The sequence below is a fragment of the Micrasema longulum genome, unplaced genomic scaffold, assembly GCF_059751315.1.
Source record: "Micrasema longulum isolate JH-2025_06_02 unplaced genomic scaffold, ASM5975131v1 h1tg001842l, whole genome shotgun sequence".
Taxonomy (NCBI): domain Eukaryota; kingdom Metazoa; phylum Arthropoda; class Insecta; order Trichoptera; family Brachycentridae; genus Micrasema; species Micrasema longulum.
This window is the reverse complement of record NW_028279016.1, coordinates 489,642-511,655: the sequence shown is the minus strand read 5'-3', so window position 1 is coordinate 511,655 and position 22,014 is coordinate 489,642. Positions and strand designations below refer to the sequence as shown.

At 33.8% G+C, this 22,014-nt stretch overlaps 1 protein-coding gene across 6 annotated transcripts in view; it reads left to right on the top strand.

Moving 5' to 3' along the window:
• The window catches only part of NFAT (nuclear factor of activated T cells 3), an 89,671-nt gene that overhangs the window by 45,677 nt on the left and 21,980 nt on the right, over positions 1-22,014 (top strand). For all 6 annotated transcript variants that reach the window (XM_088238231.1, XM_088238227.1, XM_088238228.1 and 3 more), the window contains exon 2: positions 21,646-21,970. In XM_088238231.1, the coding sequence (XP_088094357.1) occupies positions 21,646-21,970 (325 nt within the window). The remainder of the gene's footprint in view (positions 1-21,645; positions 21,971-22,014) is intronic.

The following is a 22,014-nucleotide window of genomic DNA, read 5'->3' as shown; positions in this document are numbered from 1 at the left end:
CATTCCATGCCGTAGGGCCTGCGACCGCAAATGCGCGTTCGCCGAATTTAGTGCGCTGTTTTCGACATAGATGTAGCTGATCTAAGCGTAAGACGTCCGTCAGCTAGTTCATCTGGAATGCAGAGTTCTCTTAGGTACCCACCTTTGTGAGATTTTTTTATTAGGTGTATTTCTTTTTTATGTATCTTAATTTTTATTCATGTTTACTTTTGCAATTAAATAAATAAATAAACTAAAACATTTAAAAAATAAAATAAAGCTATATTAATTATTCGAATTCCCATTATAAAGACCAAACCATGGACGCAATCCTTTGTGTTTTCATACAAATAAGATGGTGATGTTCATATTTGGTGAAATGTCAACTTACAGAAACATCGTTCTAGTTTAAAATAAGTATGAAAATAAAAAAAAATGTTCACATGTAGGTAGTTAAAAATAAATACATGCATTTAAATACAAATCGGGTGTCGTGGTTCATGGTACCGATGATCGCTAGACTTGTTGCGTATAAGAAATGTGCCTAGGTGACAACCCATGGAATAATAATAAGTTAGGAGTACCGGTCGCCAGTCGAGTCGCAGTTCGCAGTTCGCGGCATCTACCCCTTTCATCTGATCACGTAACCTTCAAGCCGGGGGTTGTTGCCTCTTCACATTAGCATGGGGAACCGATTCCTCATACCTTTCCACTCGTCCGCGTCCGGTCGGCGCCAACTGCCATGCGCCAGCATCCAACAAACATAACACAATATTACATATTCGTTATTCCAAATACCTACGTCTTTGTTATTATTAATTTTTTTTAATAAAAATAAATATTTGCGTTCTTATGATTTACCCAAATATTTAATTTTGAGGGCCATTTTCAACGAGTTGTAAATAACTCACTATTAGAAAATGGGAATCGAGTTGGGGTAGAGTGGGATTCGAACCACGGACCTTTGGTCCGTGAGACACTAGCCACAGGACTACAACCCGATAATATTCGTCAATTATCAATAAATCACCCATGAAAAAGTTCATCAATCGGTTATTTTTTTTTTAGTAATTTTGTTACACATGGTTTTGTATTGTAAATTAACGCAGTTATGCAGGAAGCAGCCAGTTCACAATTTTGAAAAAATGAGATATTGGTGTTATCTGGTGCCGTAAGGTCAATTCTATGTTCTGCCATAAACAGCCAGGCCGCTTTCATACAAGAAACTATAATAACCGCCTTCTGAAAATAGTGTTGATCACAAAAATGGCATTTCTCAGTTTGCAGAAAACACCCACAGCACTAGGAAAATTTTACGGTATAGATGCTGATGGGAAGGCTAATGCCTCCAGAAATCTAGTTTTTAAAAATAAAGTTAAAGCGGATAAATACGAGTACATGAGTATTTTAGTTTTATAAATGCGTTAGTTTAAAAACACCTGTAATGAAAATGTGTTTTAATTCAGAATGTCAACTTATAGATTTAAAATTTGAATGAGGAATTCAATATTAGATCTGGCTGTTTTCTGCCAAATGCATATTTTGGTTTGTGTGGTTTAGCCATACTTTTTTAGCTATTACAATAAATTGAATAAGTCCTTTATAATTAAGTACCCTAATATAAATATAATGTATTATTTTCAATACGAAATGACACAACATGAACATCTTAGGTTGTGTGGTCAACCAGACTTAAAAAAAAACATTGAATCTGGTCAAATACCTTCATTAACTAACTTCACAAAAAAAAAACATATCAGAACTACTATATTTAATATGTATTACTATCACGTCATCTCCTGTCTATTATAGGCATTTTAAGGGTAATCTCCTCAACAGAATCCTTCCTTTTTCCTATTTTATCCTAATCTTTTCTTATCCTTTTCATCCCTTCTAATGCTTTGGGAACGAAATAATTATTATTTCATCTAACTATTTCGTGTGATATTCTTTAAATACTATTATTTACTCGTACATACTTTTATTTTTTCATCTGTTCATTAGTATGTCTACAAAAAGTATTATATAGTCCTGAAAAGTTTTGATTGGACTCATACACTGTATTATAGTATGAATTGCTTATTAATTTACAGTTGATTTTCTAAATAAATTAAAAATAAAATACATAGTTAAATTCTTTTTTGTATTAGAAAAAAAAAAACAATGTATGCCGAAATAAAAAACATTTCGACTGTTATGTAGGATTTGATTATTCACTATTTTCACAACAGTGCTATTATCTCAGTTTCATTTTTCTATGGCTGGCTGCTTTCTGCATAACTACGTTAAAATGTTCTTATCGTTTTTCATGATTTAATTTTCATTCCACCATACCTACCCAAACTATCTTGTTTTAAATAATGTTATATTATTAATATTAGGACTTTTGGTCCCATGTAGTTGGGACATCTGTCTCGGAAATGCGTACATACTTATAAGTAAATAAATAAATATATTAAGTTTTTCTACTGACATTTCTTAGCGGAACTGCATTTTAATTATTATAATAAAAATACCGACCGAGTTTCGTCGTGACGGACATCGTCAAACCGGTCTGACGTATTTTAATAAATTAATGTTTTATTAGGCCTAATCTATACTTTATATTATTTTTGTTTTATACAGAAAACCGTAGCATTAAAATGTTTTATTTATTTAGTTCTATGCTGTACTTTTACCTTAATTATTTATGAGTGATTAAAACAGAAAAAAACTGTGTACGACTTTGAATGCATTATATCAAAATGATCAATAACTAATATAGTTGGCACCTCTTTAATTTTTTAGTTACTAAATTTAGAACTCCCCGCAACACTGGAACATATTCTCGTCCATACTTCGTCGTAGTTATTGCAGAAATAATGAACTAATTTGTTGGTTATTTCTTTACATTGCAAAAAGGCTCAATCACCTATCGGAGTTTAATTCACACAATATAAAACACCATTTAAAAGCAAATTAGTACCCATTATCCGCATCCACTATCTACTACCCACTCGTATTATTTATCTTTTACTAATGTTCGCAGTTTTATTTTTGGCGTATAAAGCTACGGCCAAATAATATTTGCAAACACCATTTAAGATATTAACATGTTGTTTTACTTCGTTACTGTTCTTGAATTTGCAATGTCGTCGGTTCATTTACCTTGCGTACTGGATTTTCTTCCCAAATACTTCTTTCAGTTTTCAGTGTTTTCAGTCATGTAGCCGTGTAGCGTAGCGTATCATCCAAATATTTAAACTGGAGATAATCTACATATATACAAATGAATGTTTGTTTGTCCGCGATAAACTTAAAAACTACTGGACCGATTTACGCGTGTTCTTTTGCAAAATGACTAGCGTTGTCTTGGAAACGTTTAAAGCTATCAAAACCTTCGATCTGACTTGTAGAAAAAAGTAAGAGTCTAAATTTCAGTTTTAAGGCCCGGTTGTTAATCACTAGTAATATTTAAAAATTGAAAGTAATAAATAAGTTAGCAGTCGCCTCCTCTCACGTCAATCCCGCGTCTATAATTACGAATACCCATTGTTAACAATATTGCTTTTGTTAGTTTATACCTTAAAATTGGAGAGCCATCAAGATTTAATGTGGTTGTACATTGTATATATATAGTTTTTCTGTAGTTTGTGTTTATTTTACGTAGGTACAAGGTTTTGTTTATCCTTTTACTTGAGGGAATAAATTAGACTATATAGGAAGTTTAAAGGTGTGTAAACTATGTTGGGAAGACTGGGGCTAATTGCTGTATTTTTTTCTGAAAATATTAGAAATTTTCGAAATCTTTAAAATGTGTTTAACATCCATAATTGATTCAAAATTTAAAAATAGTCAACATTTTGCATTGTTTGAATTACCCTGTACGCCCTGTACTAAACTTACAAAGCAGACATCTGAAATTAGATTTGAAATTGGAGCTGGATCTTGCTATAGCCCCCACCCCGTATAGCAAGATCCAACATCTTTTCCGCATAGAAAAAAATAAATGTTGTGTATCTGCAAACCTCTATAGTTATAGATATAGTCTTCAATTCCTACAAATACTGCTCCCCGACTGTAGGTAGGTATGCCTGTAAGGTCGCCATTTGATACGAGTGATATCAAAGTGATTTGTTTGGCCATTTCATGTCACTCGAATGCGGGAAAATTGGGGTGCGTTTACTCGTTTTGAAGCAAACAAGGTAACGTTGTAACTGTATCCCTCTTAGGGTTCATCTCTCTCTTTCTCTCTGGAAGGCTAAGGGGTGTGGGCGTCACGAATTGGAAGTCAACAAACATAGCATTACTATTTTCCGCTGCCAAGGAAACTTGGTCTTTTCTTTCAGAATTATCTATGACTTATTATTATTTTTTACACTGCAAGTACACCAATGAAAATAATTATATATCGATTAAAACCACAAAGAAGTGGCAGTGTTTATAAGATATAATATAAAAAACAAATTTTGTATTTTTTTTTCTTCATCTTTTAAGAGATTCTAAGATTTATATTACAGAAAAGTAATTGTTCTCCTGAGATGATGAGCTTCAACTGTTCTTCCATCTTTTAGTTGGTCTTCCAGATGATCGTTGTCTTGATGGGATTTCATTGGCTACGGTGTACACAAGTCTGTCGCTGCTCATTATGTCCACGCTGTCTCTCTAGTAGCTTCGTCTTAATTTGCTCCATCGCACAATATCCTCATTTCACACGTTTCTATGATTATTAGTATTACAGATTCGGTCTCGGAGCGATGTTCCAATAAAGGACCTCAAGACCTTAATTTCAGCTGTTTTGAGTAGCTCTTTGACAGTGTCGTAGGTAGGGACTGGCCAAGCAGGTGGCTGCCAGGGTGCTACTTTGCAGACACACAGGCTTTTTTCTATTTCTCTTCCTAGAAAATAAGTCTTGGGGGGCGTAACATTCAAATATTGCCCGGGGCGCTTATGACCCCTAGCTACGATGCTGTCCTTTGGTACGAACAGTGTCAGCCCGCGCTTTCACAGCCTACGTCATGATGGGTCTCACACTTGTCTCGTATATTCTCACCTTGCTATCGATATGCATATACTTATTTTGTTTTAATTAGATTTATTATCATATTTTACGTAATACTTTTTTTCTATTGTACACAAATAATAATATATGTAAATATACGTACGCACTTAAATGTTTACAAACACAAATATATACAAACATTAGTACATATTTAAAAAAAAAATTACGTTATACATATCAAATCGTTATTTAAAAAGAATGGTTTACTTCAAATCCATAAAGATAGCATAAATAGAAGTGTTTCCACGTCACAAAACGTAAATACTCGACCTAGAACAACTGGTAACATCTTAACTCCAAAATTAAAAACAATTACAACATAACATCATTATACTTACAGAGGAATATTTTAATTTAATTAAAGAAGTGAAAAGTTATATTTTAAATTCTTTTTTGTGTAGCACTGATTGAAAACACTTTAATTTAATTTTTTTGTTATTTATCTGTAATACTAAAAATATTAATAGTTAAAAATATAATAAATAAATTATTGAAAGACGTTACGTACACAAGAATTGTTTTTTTTTCTTTTTTGTAATGGGAAACATTAATGTAAATACACGTATTAAATTTATATAAAAATTGTATTTACTAGTTACTACTAGTATATTGTATACTTACTTATATTTTTTATCTGAATAAACTAAAAATATACATACATATCATAAATAATTTTTAAAAAAAACATGTTCATATATATTTTTTTTTCAATGCCTCTACGTTTTTCTTATTTACTATCATAATATAATATGCTTACACTTGCTTCATCATCTTTAAATTTTAATTTACTAAGTGTGAATCTCGAATTGGTCTAATTCCACCTTAAAAGTAATATGAACATGTTAACTTTGTATGTATTTGCGGAAAACTATAATGATTTATTTATTTATTCATTCCCAAATTTTCTATTTGTTGATATTTATTGACTCAACTCTATAGGAGCATAGGCTACTTTTTTTCTTGTTTTATTAATAATAAATTATGTTACTTCTAATATAAAGTTTTTATTTGGAGCACTAACTTTGTGGTTATTCATTATAATAAAATAAATAAAACAACTTTGTTTTTTACCACTAATTTCCACAAGTTAGTGGATAAAAACAAAGTTGTTTTATTTATTTTATTATGTTACTTCTGTTTGTATTTATATGATATACATTTGTACAATTATTGAGATGTCCATCTACTTTTGTATCTTGGGAAGGTTCTCCGCCGGCCAGGGCTGGTATTCCGAACACTCTCGCGGCCGTATTATCTCGTGTATTTACATACAAAATACACGAGAAGAACTGTTTTCTCGTGCCGCGAGAGTGGTTCAGAATAGCACCCCAGGTCAATTGACGACATTGACGTCACGCGGTCGCCTGTTGGCTTCTGTTTCCATCCCTTCGTCTCCTCACCCCCACCACCGCCCCCCCTGCCGCACTCACCCTCCCCAAACCGCGCCCAAATCCGGCACGAGCCACTAATGAAGGCCACGAGAGGTCCACTTCTGACTGATTGGCCGGTTGTATTCGAGTGCCAGTGGCCTTATGCTGTAACTGATTTGTTTCGTAAATTTATTCGTATCATGTGAGAGGGAACGAGAGTGAAATATGGTTTCGTTTGCTTTAGAATGAGATGGATATATGACGAACGAACGAATGAACTTACGAAACGAAATTGTGACAGGATAAGCCTGCAGCTCTTTGAAAGCGTACTTTAAAGTATGTACCATCATAAAGTTTTAAACTTTTATTATTCGTTCAAATCTTAAAGTATTATTAATCTGATGAATTGACAAAAAACATTTTTTTCAGTCATTTTACTCTTCCTCTTTATTATAAGTTATCATGCGTTTTTTTGTTATTTTGAAATCCTAATGAAATGCTTGTGAGAGTCATTGGCACACGGCAGTAGAGTATTGTGTATTTTTAAACTCGGTATTAATATTATCAGCGGGTAACTTAAACAACGCCCTTAAAAAAATACTTCTTTCAAGGGCGTTACGGAAGTGATAAGTAAATGTTTTTTTAAATGACGTAATATGTTTAATACGTTCATCATTATCAAAACCCCCTTATTCGCCACCTGATGGTGCATAATGGTAAAGTAAATGCAGCGTATTAAATATTCTGTTACATGAAGGTGATCAGTATTAACCCAGTCCGAAGACAGTGAAATATTGCAGCGTAAATCCACTTTATAAACAAATATTTCATATCGACCCTCCCAGGAATAATCGAACCCTGTGCCTCGATTATGAACGCTATCTTCATCTGTACATATCGAGACGGTATACTTAACTTCTATACTATCTGTATCTTACCTCGGTATGTTCTACCTACTTGTCATATCGACATCATATGATCGAAACAAGCCAATGGAATGACCGCAAACAATTAGTCCGCGTTCCTTACGTCATTAACATTTAAAATAGTTCTCATTTTTATTTTAAATAGGCTTCTGTAATAAAAAGTGCTCACTTCAAAGCGATTATAAACTCCAATAAATCCCAATTCAAGCAAAAAATGCTCGCTTGAACATGAATTTTGCATGACTTGCAAATCACCTAGACGGTACACTTAACGATCGTCTGTATGTATCTACCTTTTTGTACCGATCGACTACAAAGCCGGCTCCTATAACGTCTCGATACATACACTCGGAAAGATAGTAAAACAGGTGGAAAAAATATAATAACTAAATTATTTTTTTAGAGTGGTAACTTTCTGACGCATACAATTTGTGTCTGACGCCTAGATACTCTTTATTTGTTAAAAGGAGATAACCTAGGGACATTATTTCCACATCTATGCGTTCGTTTTATTGAAGTGACAGTTATGTCGGAATTTAATTCGACTTCAAAACTTACTTATTTCTCTCTCATATTTTCAATAGGCTTTTAAGAAAAAAAGTGCCAACATCAAAACGATTAGATTTTTTAATTAATCATAATTAAAGGAAAAATTGCTCGGTGGAACAAAATTTTTGACACTTTTAATGCGTAGATAAATGTATCGAGGGGTCCTAGACTCGTCGGTATAAAATGATGTACTTACATCAAAACTTGATGGTGGGGGTATCGATACTATACCTTTGTATTCGGTCGGGAGACTTTTATCTTCAACTATGACGTCATACTGAAGCGATGTCATTTTAGAGCGTAGGTATGTGTACCGTGACGTACGCTTCCCCTTGATTCTATCGATGTACCTACCCAAAACTTAAAGGTGGGGGTTGGTAGTATATCTTTATAATTGCTAGAGGGAATTTATTTTCAATTATACCGTCAAGGTGAAGGTATAAGTCTTAATCTTCCCATCATAATCGAGGCCCTGGACCTCAAGCATGGTAGGCGAACCCTTCGACTGCTAATCTATGAGGTGGACTTTTCTCTTTTTATATGATTCTCAACTGAGAGTAGCTATCGAATCGAAAACACTCGATCTGAATTCTGGTTCTGTTTCACACGCAGAACTGTATTATTTAACCGCCTGGGTGGTATTCTAAATCTTCTCTACCCCCTAGAGATAAATTAATTTACGGATTTTTATTTTTTGCATGTGTTTACACTTTGCTTCATATCTGGCCACACTGATCATTAAACGTTAAAAAATATGAACACGTGAAATCGAACATGACGATTTTAATTTAGAACATTATTGGGACCTTAAGCAGTACCCAAAACACATAATTAGATTGAATTGACCAAACCGTATTGTTTTATTTCCGTTTTTGAAGCAGCTTTATACGTTATATATTTTTGACGTTAAATCATCTGTGTGGCCATTATATGAAGCAAAGTGTCGTATTAAAAGAATAAAAATACCTAAATTATCCACTCTTTAAGGGGTAGAGAAGATTCAGAATACCACCACTGGACACGGCAGACGTTCAATGTATCAACATAATAATATAGGTAGATAATGAGTTTGTTTTTAAAAATGAATAATGGTGTTTTATTTACCTATTTTTTAAACCATTTTCTGCTATTCGCAAATAACCGTGTTTAAAAATGGAACTCCGAACCCGGAGTCCGTGGGATCGTAGCCTGCCTCTTGTTTAGTGTTGTATTTTTTATTAACAGGATGTCTATGTAGGACTTGATGTCAACTGCTGGGAAACTTGTAGCTGTATATAATTTGTACCTTTAATAAATATGTCATGTTTATCCGACCTCCGTAGGCCGATGAATTTGCTGTACATGTCCCTTGAGGGTCCTTAATTTTTGATTATAAATAATGGTTACCGTGACCTTGCTTCCTGTTTCGTTTTAGGGATCTTATTCGTAGAAACACGCGAATAAAAGTTTAGAAAAAAATACATGGTTTCTCCCAATTATAAATAATTATGGGCACTTGTTTTGACATTTTCAACACCTGGAATGGCTTTTTAGATCAAAATGCTCTGACATGGATGTAGTTTTTTGGACATTATTTTCGTAAACCATGAAATATTGAAACTTGTTTTTTTTAGTATATATTTTTTTTATCCTTTATGCACCTGACACCGGAATTCAAAACATAATTGTGTATATTTTGAAAAAAATATAAAAAAATATTGTGTATGCAGATAATTGGTAGGAAATCCATATTAAAACTTGGTAAGCTATCCAAAATAAAACACTTATTGGATTTAATCCTACTTTTATTTTTTTATAATATCTGTGACGCGTTTCTTCTTGTTAGGATATCATCAAACTAAAACATTTAACAATGTTTAAGTATGTCCAAATGCTTGCAGACTGGCTACCAGCCAATGACAGGTCATAAACCCTGTAAATGCCTAGACTTCCATATTCCCTTCTCAATAATATTTTCCTTCTCCGTTGCAATGAATTTAAATATAAAACATTTAAGTTTGTAGATGAAAATTCTTGATGGAAAAAGACGAGTGATACTTAATTCCACAAATTTGGAATATCCAGTGACCGTTTTCATCCCTTTCGCGACTTAAACTTTCGTGGATTAAAGTATCACTCGTCTTTTATTTCTATAATGCATTATCAAACTAAATGAAATATTTACAAAGTTTCCTCATATACTAAAAATAATTGCTGTTTTATGCTATAGGTGCATACTAGTGCTAATAGTTTATGTGGGTTTTTAACAAGTATTGGGGATTTTTAAATTCTTGGTCTATACAAAAATCCTCAATACTTGTTAAATAAACTATTAACACCTATATCATCCAACAGAAATTAAAGTTAGTATATAAGGAACATTTGTATTTACAATGTATTTACATAATAATGGATTCAAAGCCTTCCTTCAGTACACTATCTGTAACAATTCAGACTCTAAATTTTCTCTATTGCTATGCAATAACCGATTGTGAACTCAGTTTTTAAATCTGCTAGTTTTGTATCTATAGATATTCCTCACTCAGCTTATTTGTACGATCCAAGATTTCCATTCTCAAACTAATCTGAGAATGTAATGCTAAGATATGCACGGAAAAATAAAATAGTGGCGCATTTTTATTCATTTGCGTAATGTAATCTCACATTTATTATGAAATATTCTATTATCTGAGCAAACCGTATGTAAACATAAAAAATACCAAGGTTACTAAAGTACGTTAACTTTGGATGCCTATTGGTTCTAACCCTGTTTGTATTTTTGCGTACCTATTAAGAGCAGCAAAAATATTTTTTCACACATCGCATTAACTCTTGTGTGACTGTAGTGTATGTAACACTAGTCTGCATTGGATACAATACTTGATATTTAATTCTTTTCTTTTCTTGATTTTATTTAAAAGTACAAAATATTTTCCAAATCATTTTTTTTTTAACAATATGTAATTATGTGTATATTTATATTAGTTACCTAAGTAGTAGATTTAAATAATAATACATGTAATTTAAAAAAGAAAAATCTTCGTTTAGTGTTATTCAAAATTGTTTTGATTTTTTAATTATTTTTTTTATTAATGTGTTGCTTTCTTCCTTTTTTTCTCTCTCTTATTTTTTCAGGTTCAAAATATTTCTATCACCAAATATTTAATTTTTCAAGTATTTTTATAACTAGTAATATTATTTTTAAACCGTGTATCTTTTTTTTTTGACTCCTTAATTTGCAAATAACTGTTAAGCAATAATTTCTTTTAAATACTATATTTTACTTATTTCACTTACATGTATGTATTTTATTATATGCAACTTATATGTAAAAGGCACTAAGTGCCGTTTATTTCAATAAAAATAAAATAAAATAACAATAAAGTCAAAGACGCTGTTCCGGGACAGTAAAATAATGAATGAAATACCGACGGTAGGTACCGCCGTATACTTTAGATGTCATGCCTTCGATTTGTAAATTTGTTGACATTCTAAATTATAACTATTTCACTGCTATCAAAATCGTATTTCGTTTCAACGCTATGTGAGATGTGAGATGTGAGTCGTGCGTCGTGCTGCCTACTCGGATAATCGCGCACGAAGTCAAGTTTCGTTCACATCCACAATAGTAATTTGTGCATTATTTTCGTACTTAGTTAGAGTTGTACTCGGATTCAGTGGGACTGTATCTGCGCTCTACTCCGAGATAAGGAACCAGATCTGTCTGATTCTTCTTTGGCCTTGCTCAGCTATCGTGGACCCACACTGACTCCAGATAATAATGTTTACTAAGCCTATAGACTGAAATATCAATATTTCAACTCTTGTAACAGAGCTTCATTACATTAATGTATACGCGAACAGTGCGAACACACATTATTCAATTTATAAAAATAATATTTAAAAAATAAGTAAATGTTTTTGACATAAATTAAAACAGATATGGATAATATTTTAAAGAAGAGAGTAAGTCTAGATACTCTATATGTCTAAATGTTTTTGTTTTTTCTATTTATTTTAAATATTAATAGGTAAATGTATTATTATAATAAAGTAATCAATTAAATGTATAACTGACTAAAATTAAGTGTGTGTACTTAAAAACATATATATATATATATATAATATATACAAAAATAAACACCTCATGAAATCAGTCAGAGACTAATATATTCCTTCAATTCTTTCATCTGTTGATGTTTGTGAAGTTAAAGAGATGATGATAAAATTCAATGAGATGAATCTCACCCGCTTAAATAAAGGTTTCAGCTCTTTAACTAAGCAATTATCAACAGATGAAAGAATTCAAATATGAGAAGAATGGTGAATGTACACAGTGTTTAAAGTGGCCAATCAAACCAGCCAATGACAGGTCATAAGCCCTGTATATGCCTAGACTTCTATATTACCTTCTCGCAAATGTTCTTTATCTCTGTTGTAATATGTTAATATTAACAGCTCCCCAGGGAGTTGAATCCAGTCCTTGTCTACAAAAATTTGGACAAACTTAAAATATTGTTGCCTAATAACTTATGTTAGCGAAAATGTAATCTATAGATTGTATTTTCAATGTTGTAATTAATATTTACCACGGTTCTTGTATCAAAAAAATTCGTAGAATATGTGGTACGTTTTGTATACCACTGTGATTCAAAGAGTTAGGTACCGCTGTAGCTCAATTACAAATAACTATCGACGTGCTAATAAGCGACGTGATAACAATTTCTTACACACACTTTTGAACACTTTTTTTATAGGAATAACCCGCTAAGCCTCTATTTAGAGGCTTGTCAGCAGGTGGGATAAAGAGGATATGAAAGGAGGTAGTGAAAAATACACCACAACACCCAGACCAATTGAGAAGAAAATCCTTCTTGGATATTTTTCTTGAAACTGGCAGGAATCGAACCCGCGATGCCAGTTTCACAGTTGGCCGGCTTACCAACTGCGCCACGGCGTTTGTCATATTATTAAATGCCTAATATTAAATGTCAAAATATTTACGTTTCACGAGGTATAATCCTGCTGCGATCACATATTTGAATTTCACCGGTGTAAGTATGGAAAATATTCCAAAACTGCTATTTTTATTTATTTATTTATTATTTATTGCATTCAGCCGGTGATTGGCAAGCCAAATGTCAAGAAAAGCAGTCGCCATAGTAATTTTAATTAAATTTTCACTTTTTTGTTTTAGATACTCCTGACTATTTTGCAAATGCAATATATTGTATTCTTTTTTATAGCAATCGCCGATTTTTCGCCAATGAACTGTATTTATTTACGAGGAAAACAAAAAACAAACCAACACGAGCATTGACTTAGAGATTACACACGCGTTGACTTATGACTGCGATAACTTAAGCATGTTCATTATTATTCATTGTGATCGCTCAAATGCTTAGCATGTTTTTAAGCACGTCGATAGTTATTTGTGATTGAGCTACTGGGTGTGAATTGGAAAATTATTATGGTGATATTTTAAGGGAGTAATCTTAATATTGTCCGAAGAAGTGGAAAATAGATCTCATGGTCTGCTAAAATACAGTTTTATCATTGATACTACTACTACCATCACTCGATTTTCGCATGGGGGCTGGCAGAGAGGGTGGAACGCCATACGCGTCTCTCCTGATATACATTCCAAGCTTCTTTCCAATGTCTGCTTTACATTAACACAATATTATCGAGATTCCATTTTATAATATTCTTACTTTGCATTTCTATGAACAAACAACAATCCCAACATAAAATCGATTATTAGTTCATCGATCCACTTTTCATAAGACTTACCTATTATCTATTATCCATACTTTTCTTAGAATCCAAACCACGTTTATCTTTCATGAATGGACCCGACTACTTTGTGGGAAAACCAATCAATTATTATAATTGCGTTTGCGTTTATGTTCTTTAAAATAATTATGTCTTTATATTATTGATTTGCGTTTATCAGACTGTTCATTTTGCTTTAGGAAGTACAGTGCTACGGGAAATTGGATTTAAAAATGTTTTACTTACACGCGTTAAAAATTAGAGCGTTCAATTGTACGGCGAAGTTTTTCGAAATTGTATATAAAAATGAACCTACTTTTAATGGCGTCGCAAGTTCTTCTAAATCAACCAACGATGGGGTGTTGTGAGAGATTTCCGGCTTCTGAAAAGCCAACCCACCAATCAGGACAACTCAACGAAGAACTAGCAACGTCACGCGCGGAGTAATAAAAAAAATACAAAACTTTAAAAATCGTAGTGATGATAATACGATACATAAAATAAAATAAACGAAAATTGGCATAGTTTAATAGTCTATTAAGAATTTATATTTTTGAACCACAGAACCTCCTCATTGAGCTAATATGTCATCAAAACCACACACATAAATTATTATGTAGATGAAGGTTTCCTACTACCTCTTTATTGTATAAAAATATAAAAAAATTATACCAAATACAGTCGAACCTGGATATTAAAGAGCCCATCGGACCAGGACATTATTCTCTTATAAAGAGGTCTTACTTTTTTTTGTTTGAAAAAAATAAATATTTGCGTTCTCATGGTACACCCAAATATTTAATTTTGAGGGCTATTTTCAACGAGTCGTAAATAACTTACTATTAGGAAATGGGAATATAGTTGGGGCAGAATGGGATTCGAACCATGGACCTTTGAGCCGTGAGTCCAACACACTGGACACGGGACCACAACCCGATTCTTGTATCCATGCTTTCTTTTACAGAAGTCTACAAACATAACCAGGCTTCCTATTCCTATTATGTATGTCTTACTATGTACATATGTACAGGAGGTACAAAAAAACGAAAGTACATGACTGTGTATTGGGTAAAGAGATAATAAAGAGATGCACATACATACTTTATGCAAATTGTCAACTTGTCAGCACGTGCACAAGCAGTGACGCTGCGGCTACATCTGCAAACCTAACGCTGTTTTATAGATGTCACTTTTTTTTTTAAAGGAATAACCCGCTTAGCCTCTATATTGAGGTTTGTCAGCAGGTGGGATAGAGGGGATATGAAAGGAGGTAACGAAAAATACACTACAACACCCAGACCAATTGAGAAAAAAATCTTTCTTGGATTTTTTTCTTGCAACTGGCGGGAATCGAACCCGCGACGCCAGTTTCTTAGTTGGCCGTCTAACCAACTGCGCCACGGCGCGTCTTACGGCTCTCACTCATAGAGGTCAGTTTAGATAGAACGACTCTCGTATACAGAGTTTTACCCACTCTCTCTGTGAGGTTTTCGGGGGTAAAATGATGGGACCTTAATCTTGCTCTCTTTTAAAGAGGTTTATCTTATGTCCAGGTCCAGGTCTCTTATATCCAGGTTCTACTGTGCCACATTCTCGGCACTGAAATTAGGTCTTAAAATTAAATTCCCCAAAACTCTCCCTCCCCTTCCTTATCCCCATGTAATAATCCGGCCCTTTACTGAAAGCTAGTGCTACCCTGCGATTCCCCCTCTCCCCCTACATGCTTTAAAAGGCCTCACCGACCCTCGACATGGGTTGATTCGTCTAGCGCTGCCTCCCTAGTGGTCCACCCCGGACGTATTTTAACCTTTTTTAAATAAATAATTATTGAGTACTTAAAATAACTTATTAATTTTCGAACGCCCAGCTTGGCAGTCTTGATAGTGGATGTTTGGAGCCGCCATTACACCTGACGAATCGAGGCTCCGTGCCCATTACACTAAACTCAGGCTGCAGAGAAATCACATTGGCGAGTCGTTTGGTATATATTTTTTTAGAAAAAAAAATATATGTGTTTTTATAATTTACCCAATTTCAATTTTGGTGGCCAGCGCGTGTACCAGCTCTGCCAGTTACAAATACCCCCCTCTACATGTTTGCCAATACGTTTTATACATCAATATAACTACTATAAAATATTATTACTGATAGTCGAATCTAATGGTAAGCTGAGCATAATCGCTTGTATGGACGATTCGCCCCCGCTAAACCCCCCGTATTTTATTTATATTATTTGATGGGCCGACGTAAGAGTATAACTGCATTTTTGTTCATTTTGTGATTCATATGCGAAAATGTCCCTTGTACATGCCTGCATCGATGGTATAAACAGTACATTTCTATGACTACTCAAAACATAAATTAACAACTTTGTGCTTATTAAACTTTGGTTTTAATGAAATAAGTAAGGTGAATCAGGGCAAGTGTGGTTTATAAATTGAAGAGATAAATTTAAAATTATATTAAAAATTCATTTTGCAAAATTTTAAACCAAAATTATAATCTATTGACTCCAATTCTAATAACGTTTGTTCTTATTTATATATTTTTTATCAATTTTGTTGAAATATTGAGAAATCAGTAAAACAAAACGAAAAACGAGCGTATGGACACACTTACCCTCGTTTTACGGTAAGTGTAACCTAAATGAAATTTCTTTAGTATTACTGAGTACAATAAATGTGAAAATTAATTTATATTCATAACGAAGCACTATTGAAAATTCATTATTTTTCTTTTGAAATAATGCTCGATTTTAAATAAAATATGGAAATTTATTTTCAAGGGTTTTGCTAGCACTAATGAAGTATTTTTCAACCTACAGAAATGCCACCTATTGAGTAAGGTATTAAATGACTGTTTTCCTTATAACTAGATGGCGTTTTAAAAAAAAAAAATCTTAGATTAGTTTTATGATTAGGTAGATTAGTTACACATACCATGTATCTACACTTACCTTGATTCGCCTTATGCACATTTGTGTCATATTTTCAGTGGCGCAAATAGTACAAGATGGTCTCAGTAATATAAGTAGACTCATTTCTATCATTCATTGAGTGGTCCAAATAGTATTAGTTAGTTCTAGTAGTATAAGTAGACTCATTTCAGTCCCATATTTAATGGTTCAAGTAGTATATCTGAAATATTTATGTTATTTGAACAAATTACTTGAATCTTCCACAAATGAAATTATCTGTAAATAGTAACCCATTTTGCAAAATATGAGTTCTGTAGCTAAATAATTGGGTTCATAATAACGTTTTTTTGCTCTCCTGAAAAGTTGCACTTTTGCAGTTATACCCTTATGTCCGCCCATCAAAGATATACGTCCTTGCCAGGAAGTAATCTCAGCCAGCGCTTCTGTGTCATCTCGCAGGACTTTGGGACACGGCGGAAAGTCCAAGGAAGTGACGTCACCGGTGCCAACTAGATCGGTACTAGGAATGGCTCAGGTCTGCCCTTGACAGAGCAGCGTGCGGTGCAAGTTGCTAGCGACCGAGTAGTACCCTAGTCTACCGCGTGAGAGTTACGGTCAAGTGTTAAGGGTAATACGGCTTGTGTATGTACATGTTGTGTGCATTACACTGACTGACTAAGTACGAATAGAATAGTTTAAAAAGTGATCAAATAACAAGTGCAAAGTTTAAAACATATAATATATATTTTTTCATTTTTTAAATACTCCGTGGTTCTCAATGATTTTTCCATCAGGTAAGATCATATTGATACTATATTATTTCACACCTGAGAAATTGATTAAACGTATAATTCCATTTTTAATTAACGTGTTATCGTCAAATTATCATTTCGATGAAAGTTTTCAACATAATACCTAAAATGCGATAGCCTATGGAAATACTATACCAAACCTTCTTGTAACTAAAGATGTGTAGGTAGCCATTGCAAAAACAGTAATTAAATCATTAAATCATTAATTTGTTTTTTATTAATTATTTTTTTACATTTGTTTTGACTCAATCAAGTCCCAACTTCACGGGACAACAGTCCTGTGTTTGAAAGTATTTAAGTAAAGAACGAACCAGTTTTATATTAAGGTACATTCATCTTGTTTTAACAAGTATTTCTAATAGTTAAATATAAAAAAATAGATAGTGAAATCAATATTATATATATTCGCGCAGGAGATCAACAAAATGACCGCTTATAAAAAAAAAAAAAGGGAATAACCCGCGAAGTCTCTACTTTAAAATCTTGTCAGCGGGTAGGAAATAGGATATGGAAAGAAGTTATTAAAACTACGGCACTTTAATTTTAGTTTTAATTGTTAAATTATGTAATAGAATGATTGCTCTACACTGTTAAGTTTTATACATTTTCGTGTCTCACTTAGACTGTTTTTTTGTTTCACTGTCATCATCATGATACTAATTATTCATCGAATTTACCAGTTACCCCTATGCAGCGCAGCGGCTTGCGAATAATTACAATGATGATTTAGAATCGATGTATACCTTGTCGTTTATGATCAATTTCTGCATTCTAAAAAGTACTCAATTGAGAATCTAATGAATAGTTAGATTTTGGATCTAGATTTATATTGGCTTTTTTAATCAATGACATATTCGAATCATTATTAAAATTTGTATGCATTACAAGACCACGATGCTGCTTACCGTTTAAATTATCCGCGTATATCATTGCTCTGTTAATGAATACCTTTTATTAGTTGATCATTATGATCAATACCTTTTCGACGCCTTGATTTTTTAGAGCGTAGGGCTAATTTATTATCAAAAAATAAAATCAATGCTATATTGGTCTGAAAAACTGTTGATCCGACCAAATCGTCGAGGCCCTTTAGGTCAAGCGGATAACGCTAGTTTGCAAATTACGTATAGATGAGTATTGAGTAATGTACATCCGTAATCATTGTAATAAAATATAACCTGTTTGGTGACGCTCATCCAAATTACTTCCAATTAAAGCACCACAAAGTTAGTAGCTAGTATGTTACTTATGGGAGTTGGTAGAATTATTCTCAATGATTTCGCTGCCAATCCTAATTGCCTGATTGACATTTCTTGATTGGTAATAATAACCATTTTTAACTGTGCCTGTCTCGCTCAAGCCTGGCGCGTGGTAGAGAAAAATATTCGCGAATTTCTGACTGCTACAGCTGAATTTCAATATTTGCTTTTAATGATTTAAAAAATATTTCATACCTCACGAAATTCGTTTTTATATAGTTGTACATTTGCATTATAATAAAATGTGTAAAACACATTAGAGCCTGCTCTTTTTGGGCCAATTCTCTTGTTAAGAGTAATAACGGATTTTTTTGTATTTTTTTTTAAACTTTCAATCTTGATATACGGTAATAATTTTAAATAATATATGAATGCCTCCTCCAATACGAAAACACAACTGATATTTGGTTGTGATTTTGAGCTGATATTTTAACTTTTACTTTTTAATTTTTTACCTACTTATATATTTATTTTCCATCGCTAAACACGAGCGTTTGCTACAATAGAGAGGTAGCAGCGATTATCAATAATTTTGTTTAATTTATTGTTAATATTTTCGAAACATGATATTATTGTGTTAATTTATTTTTTCACCAAACATAAACTTTTTTGAATCTTCGTAATATAATATGATATAATAGGGACAAAGCATCTTCTTCTTCCTCTTTTCCACATCCGCTCCTAAGTGGAACATGTAGACATAAATTTTGGAAAAAAATCAATTCAATCCTAATCGATAATACTTCATATTTTAGTTGTATAAATTTCTTTATTTTTGCAATGCCGAAAACTAATGATAATAATTACAATAATAAAATAATATGTTTATTATAAAAAAGTACGAGAGTGGAATTTTCTGCTCTCTATTTTTAAGTGCTTTATTCATGGCTAAACTGCGCGAATCGGGAGCTTATTTGTGCTTTATACTCTCGGCTGAAATCTGCGGGTTCCGAGTAGTTAGCACAAGAGTCCCACGGTGTTCGTTCGTATGTAGCGTAAACGAGGACGAAATACGATTTTGATAGCATTACGAGGGTTGTCTTTTAAGTTTTGCACAAAGGAAATAGCGTTTATTAAGGCGTCTACTGCTGCTTCTGGCGACTGGAACCTTTGACCGCGCAATCCATTCTTGATTTTCGGAAAGGTAAAAAATCGTCGGGACTTAGGTCGGGACTGTACGGAGGATGAGCTAGCAATTTGACGTTTTGTTGCTCTAAAAATTAAATTGTCTCGCGAGCTGAATGCGAACTTGCATTACCTCGGTGGAGGACGATTCGTCGTTCGGGGATGGTTTTTCGAAGCTCAGCGATGACTTCCGGCAAACAAATGGCTGTATACCAATAGGCAGTAACAGTTCTTTGTCCTCGCAGATGAGTTGTTGCTACATGACCTGCTTTTGAGACAAATATCGCGACCATCTTTTTGGACACACTTCGAGAACGGGCGACTTTTGTCGGCTTTTCTTTTCCTTAGAACACCCAAACATGTTGGCGTTTATTTTCGGGTTCATATAAGTAAACCTACGATTGATCACCACTGACGATGCTGTACACATTTTTAGATTTTCCTGCGTTGAAGCGGTCTAGAGTTTTTTGACACCAATTGACCCTAGCTTATCTTTGTTCTTCGGTCAACAGATGCGGTATCCAACAGGAAACTGATTGTTTTAGACACATTTCTTCATGCATTAAAAACAATGAGGTCTTTAAAATCCCCAATGATGCCTCGATCTTGCGATGTTACATGTCGATCTTCCTTGATGATCTTGCGCGCAGCATCGACGTTTCCCGTTTTTTGGTGAACCTGTTCTTGGATCGTCGCTGAGACTCAGCCGTTCATGTTTGAATTCGCCATGCCAACGAGAAATTGTCGATTTATGTGGTGCTTCATTGCCGAAAACAGATACCAACTCGGCGAGGCATTCTTGTTGAGATGATTGTCTTCGAAAGTTGTAAAAAATTATAGCGCGAAATTTTTTTCGGTTTAATTCCATTGTTCGAATAACTTGTGAATTTTGACAATTCGCTGTAGCTACTCTATACATATCGCACTGAAACATTGCATTTAGGTTAACTAAAGATGACGGTTTCTTTTTAATAGTGAAATTTGATACGTGGCGCCCTCCATGTACCTGTATGCAAAACTAAAAAGACAACCCCTATAATATCTCACTAGATAGTTGTATGGAATACAAACGAACTTACGACTTAAAAGGCATGATATGCTAAAGGGCCTGCATTTCAGAAGGAAACCGAATGAAATCTAGTAAAGAAAATGACGATCGAACTCCGGGATCTCTCGAACGCGTATCATCTGCAACTTGTTTTATATTTTTGAAGAATTAATTTAAACGTTTTTTGACTCTGAACTTAAACTTGTATGACGCGTAATGCCGACGTAAAAAGACAGTTTATTCGTGAACGGACGAGTTTCACGCGTGTGAAATGATGGAAAACCCCTCTGGAAATGGTTACCTTTATTTTTTCTGTTTTATAATTATCTTATTTTTACACGTTGCTGTTCCGACTAAAAAGTGAATGTTCATACAAATGAGCGTTGAATGCGAATTATTAAAAATGAATGTCGCATCTATTAACAGGAATGCAAGCTTAATAAATACGTGTTTCCCCTTTGGGAAAATCCAAAAATTCAATTATTACTTGGACTTTTATTAATATTTAGCATAGTTTCTTACTATGAATCTGTGTATCCACGTATTCGAAAATATTGTAAGGTGTTGGATATTAAAAAATATAGTAAGGGTATTTAAAAATGTTGTAAAAAAAAAAACAAGTACCGCGATAGGTTTTCTCTACCGGAATACCAATTAATAAAACAATTTTATTATTCTAAGAATCACGCCGGAATGAGGGTTAGATTTACTTACTTATTTAAAAGTAATGTTAATTTAGGAAAAAATAAACATATTTGATTTTCTTAGTTTTTCTGGTGTAAATGACTAATGGCCATTCCACTGACCCACGGAGAAAAACAAAATTGATTTTCAATTACCTAATGTTTTATTTTTCTCGTTTCAGCTATGAAAATGACCATGTCCACAAATTCAACCATGGCTTCACGAATCCACCGCAAAGTGATGCGCGTCCCCTCCAAACTGCACCCGGGAAAGCTTCACCCTGGAAAGTTACACCCGGGGAAATCTCACCCCGGGAAGTTACACTCCGGGAAGTTGCACCACCTGCAGGGGAAGTTGAGGCATCCTCACATGCACCCCGGCAAGGGCGGGGGCGTGAGAGGGAAGCAGCCGCCCCCGCAGCCTGACTCCGCCTGCGACAGCAGCAACGATAGCGGCCTCGGCTTCGACCACCACCTGGAAACGCATAACAGAATCGGCCTCATGAGGTAAATTTAACGTCGTGTCCAACTTACTATTGTGCGCTTACGCT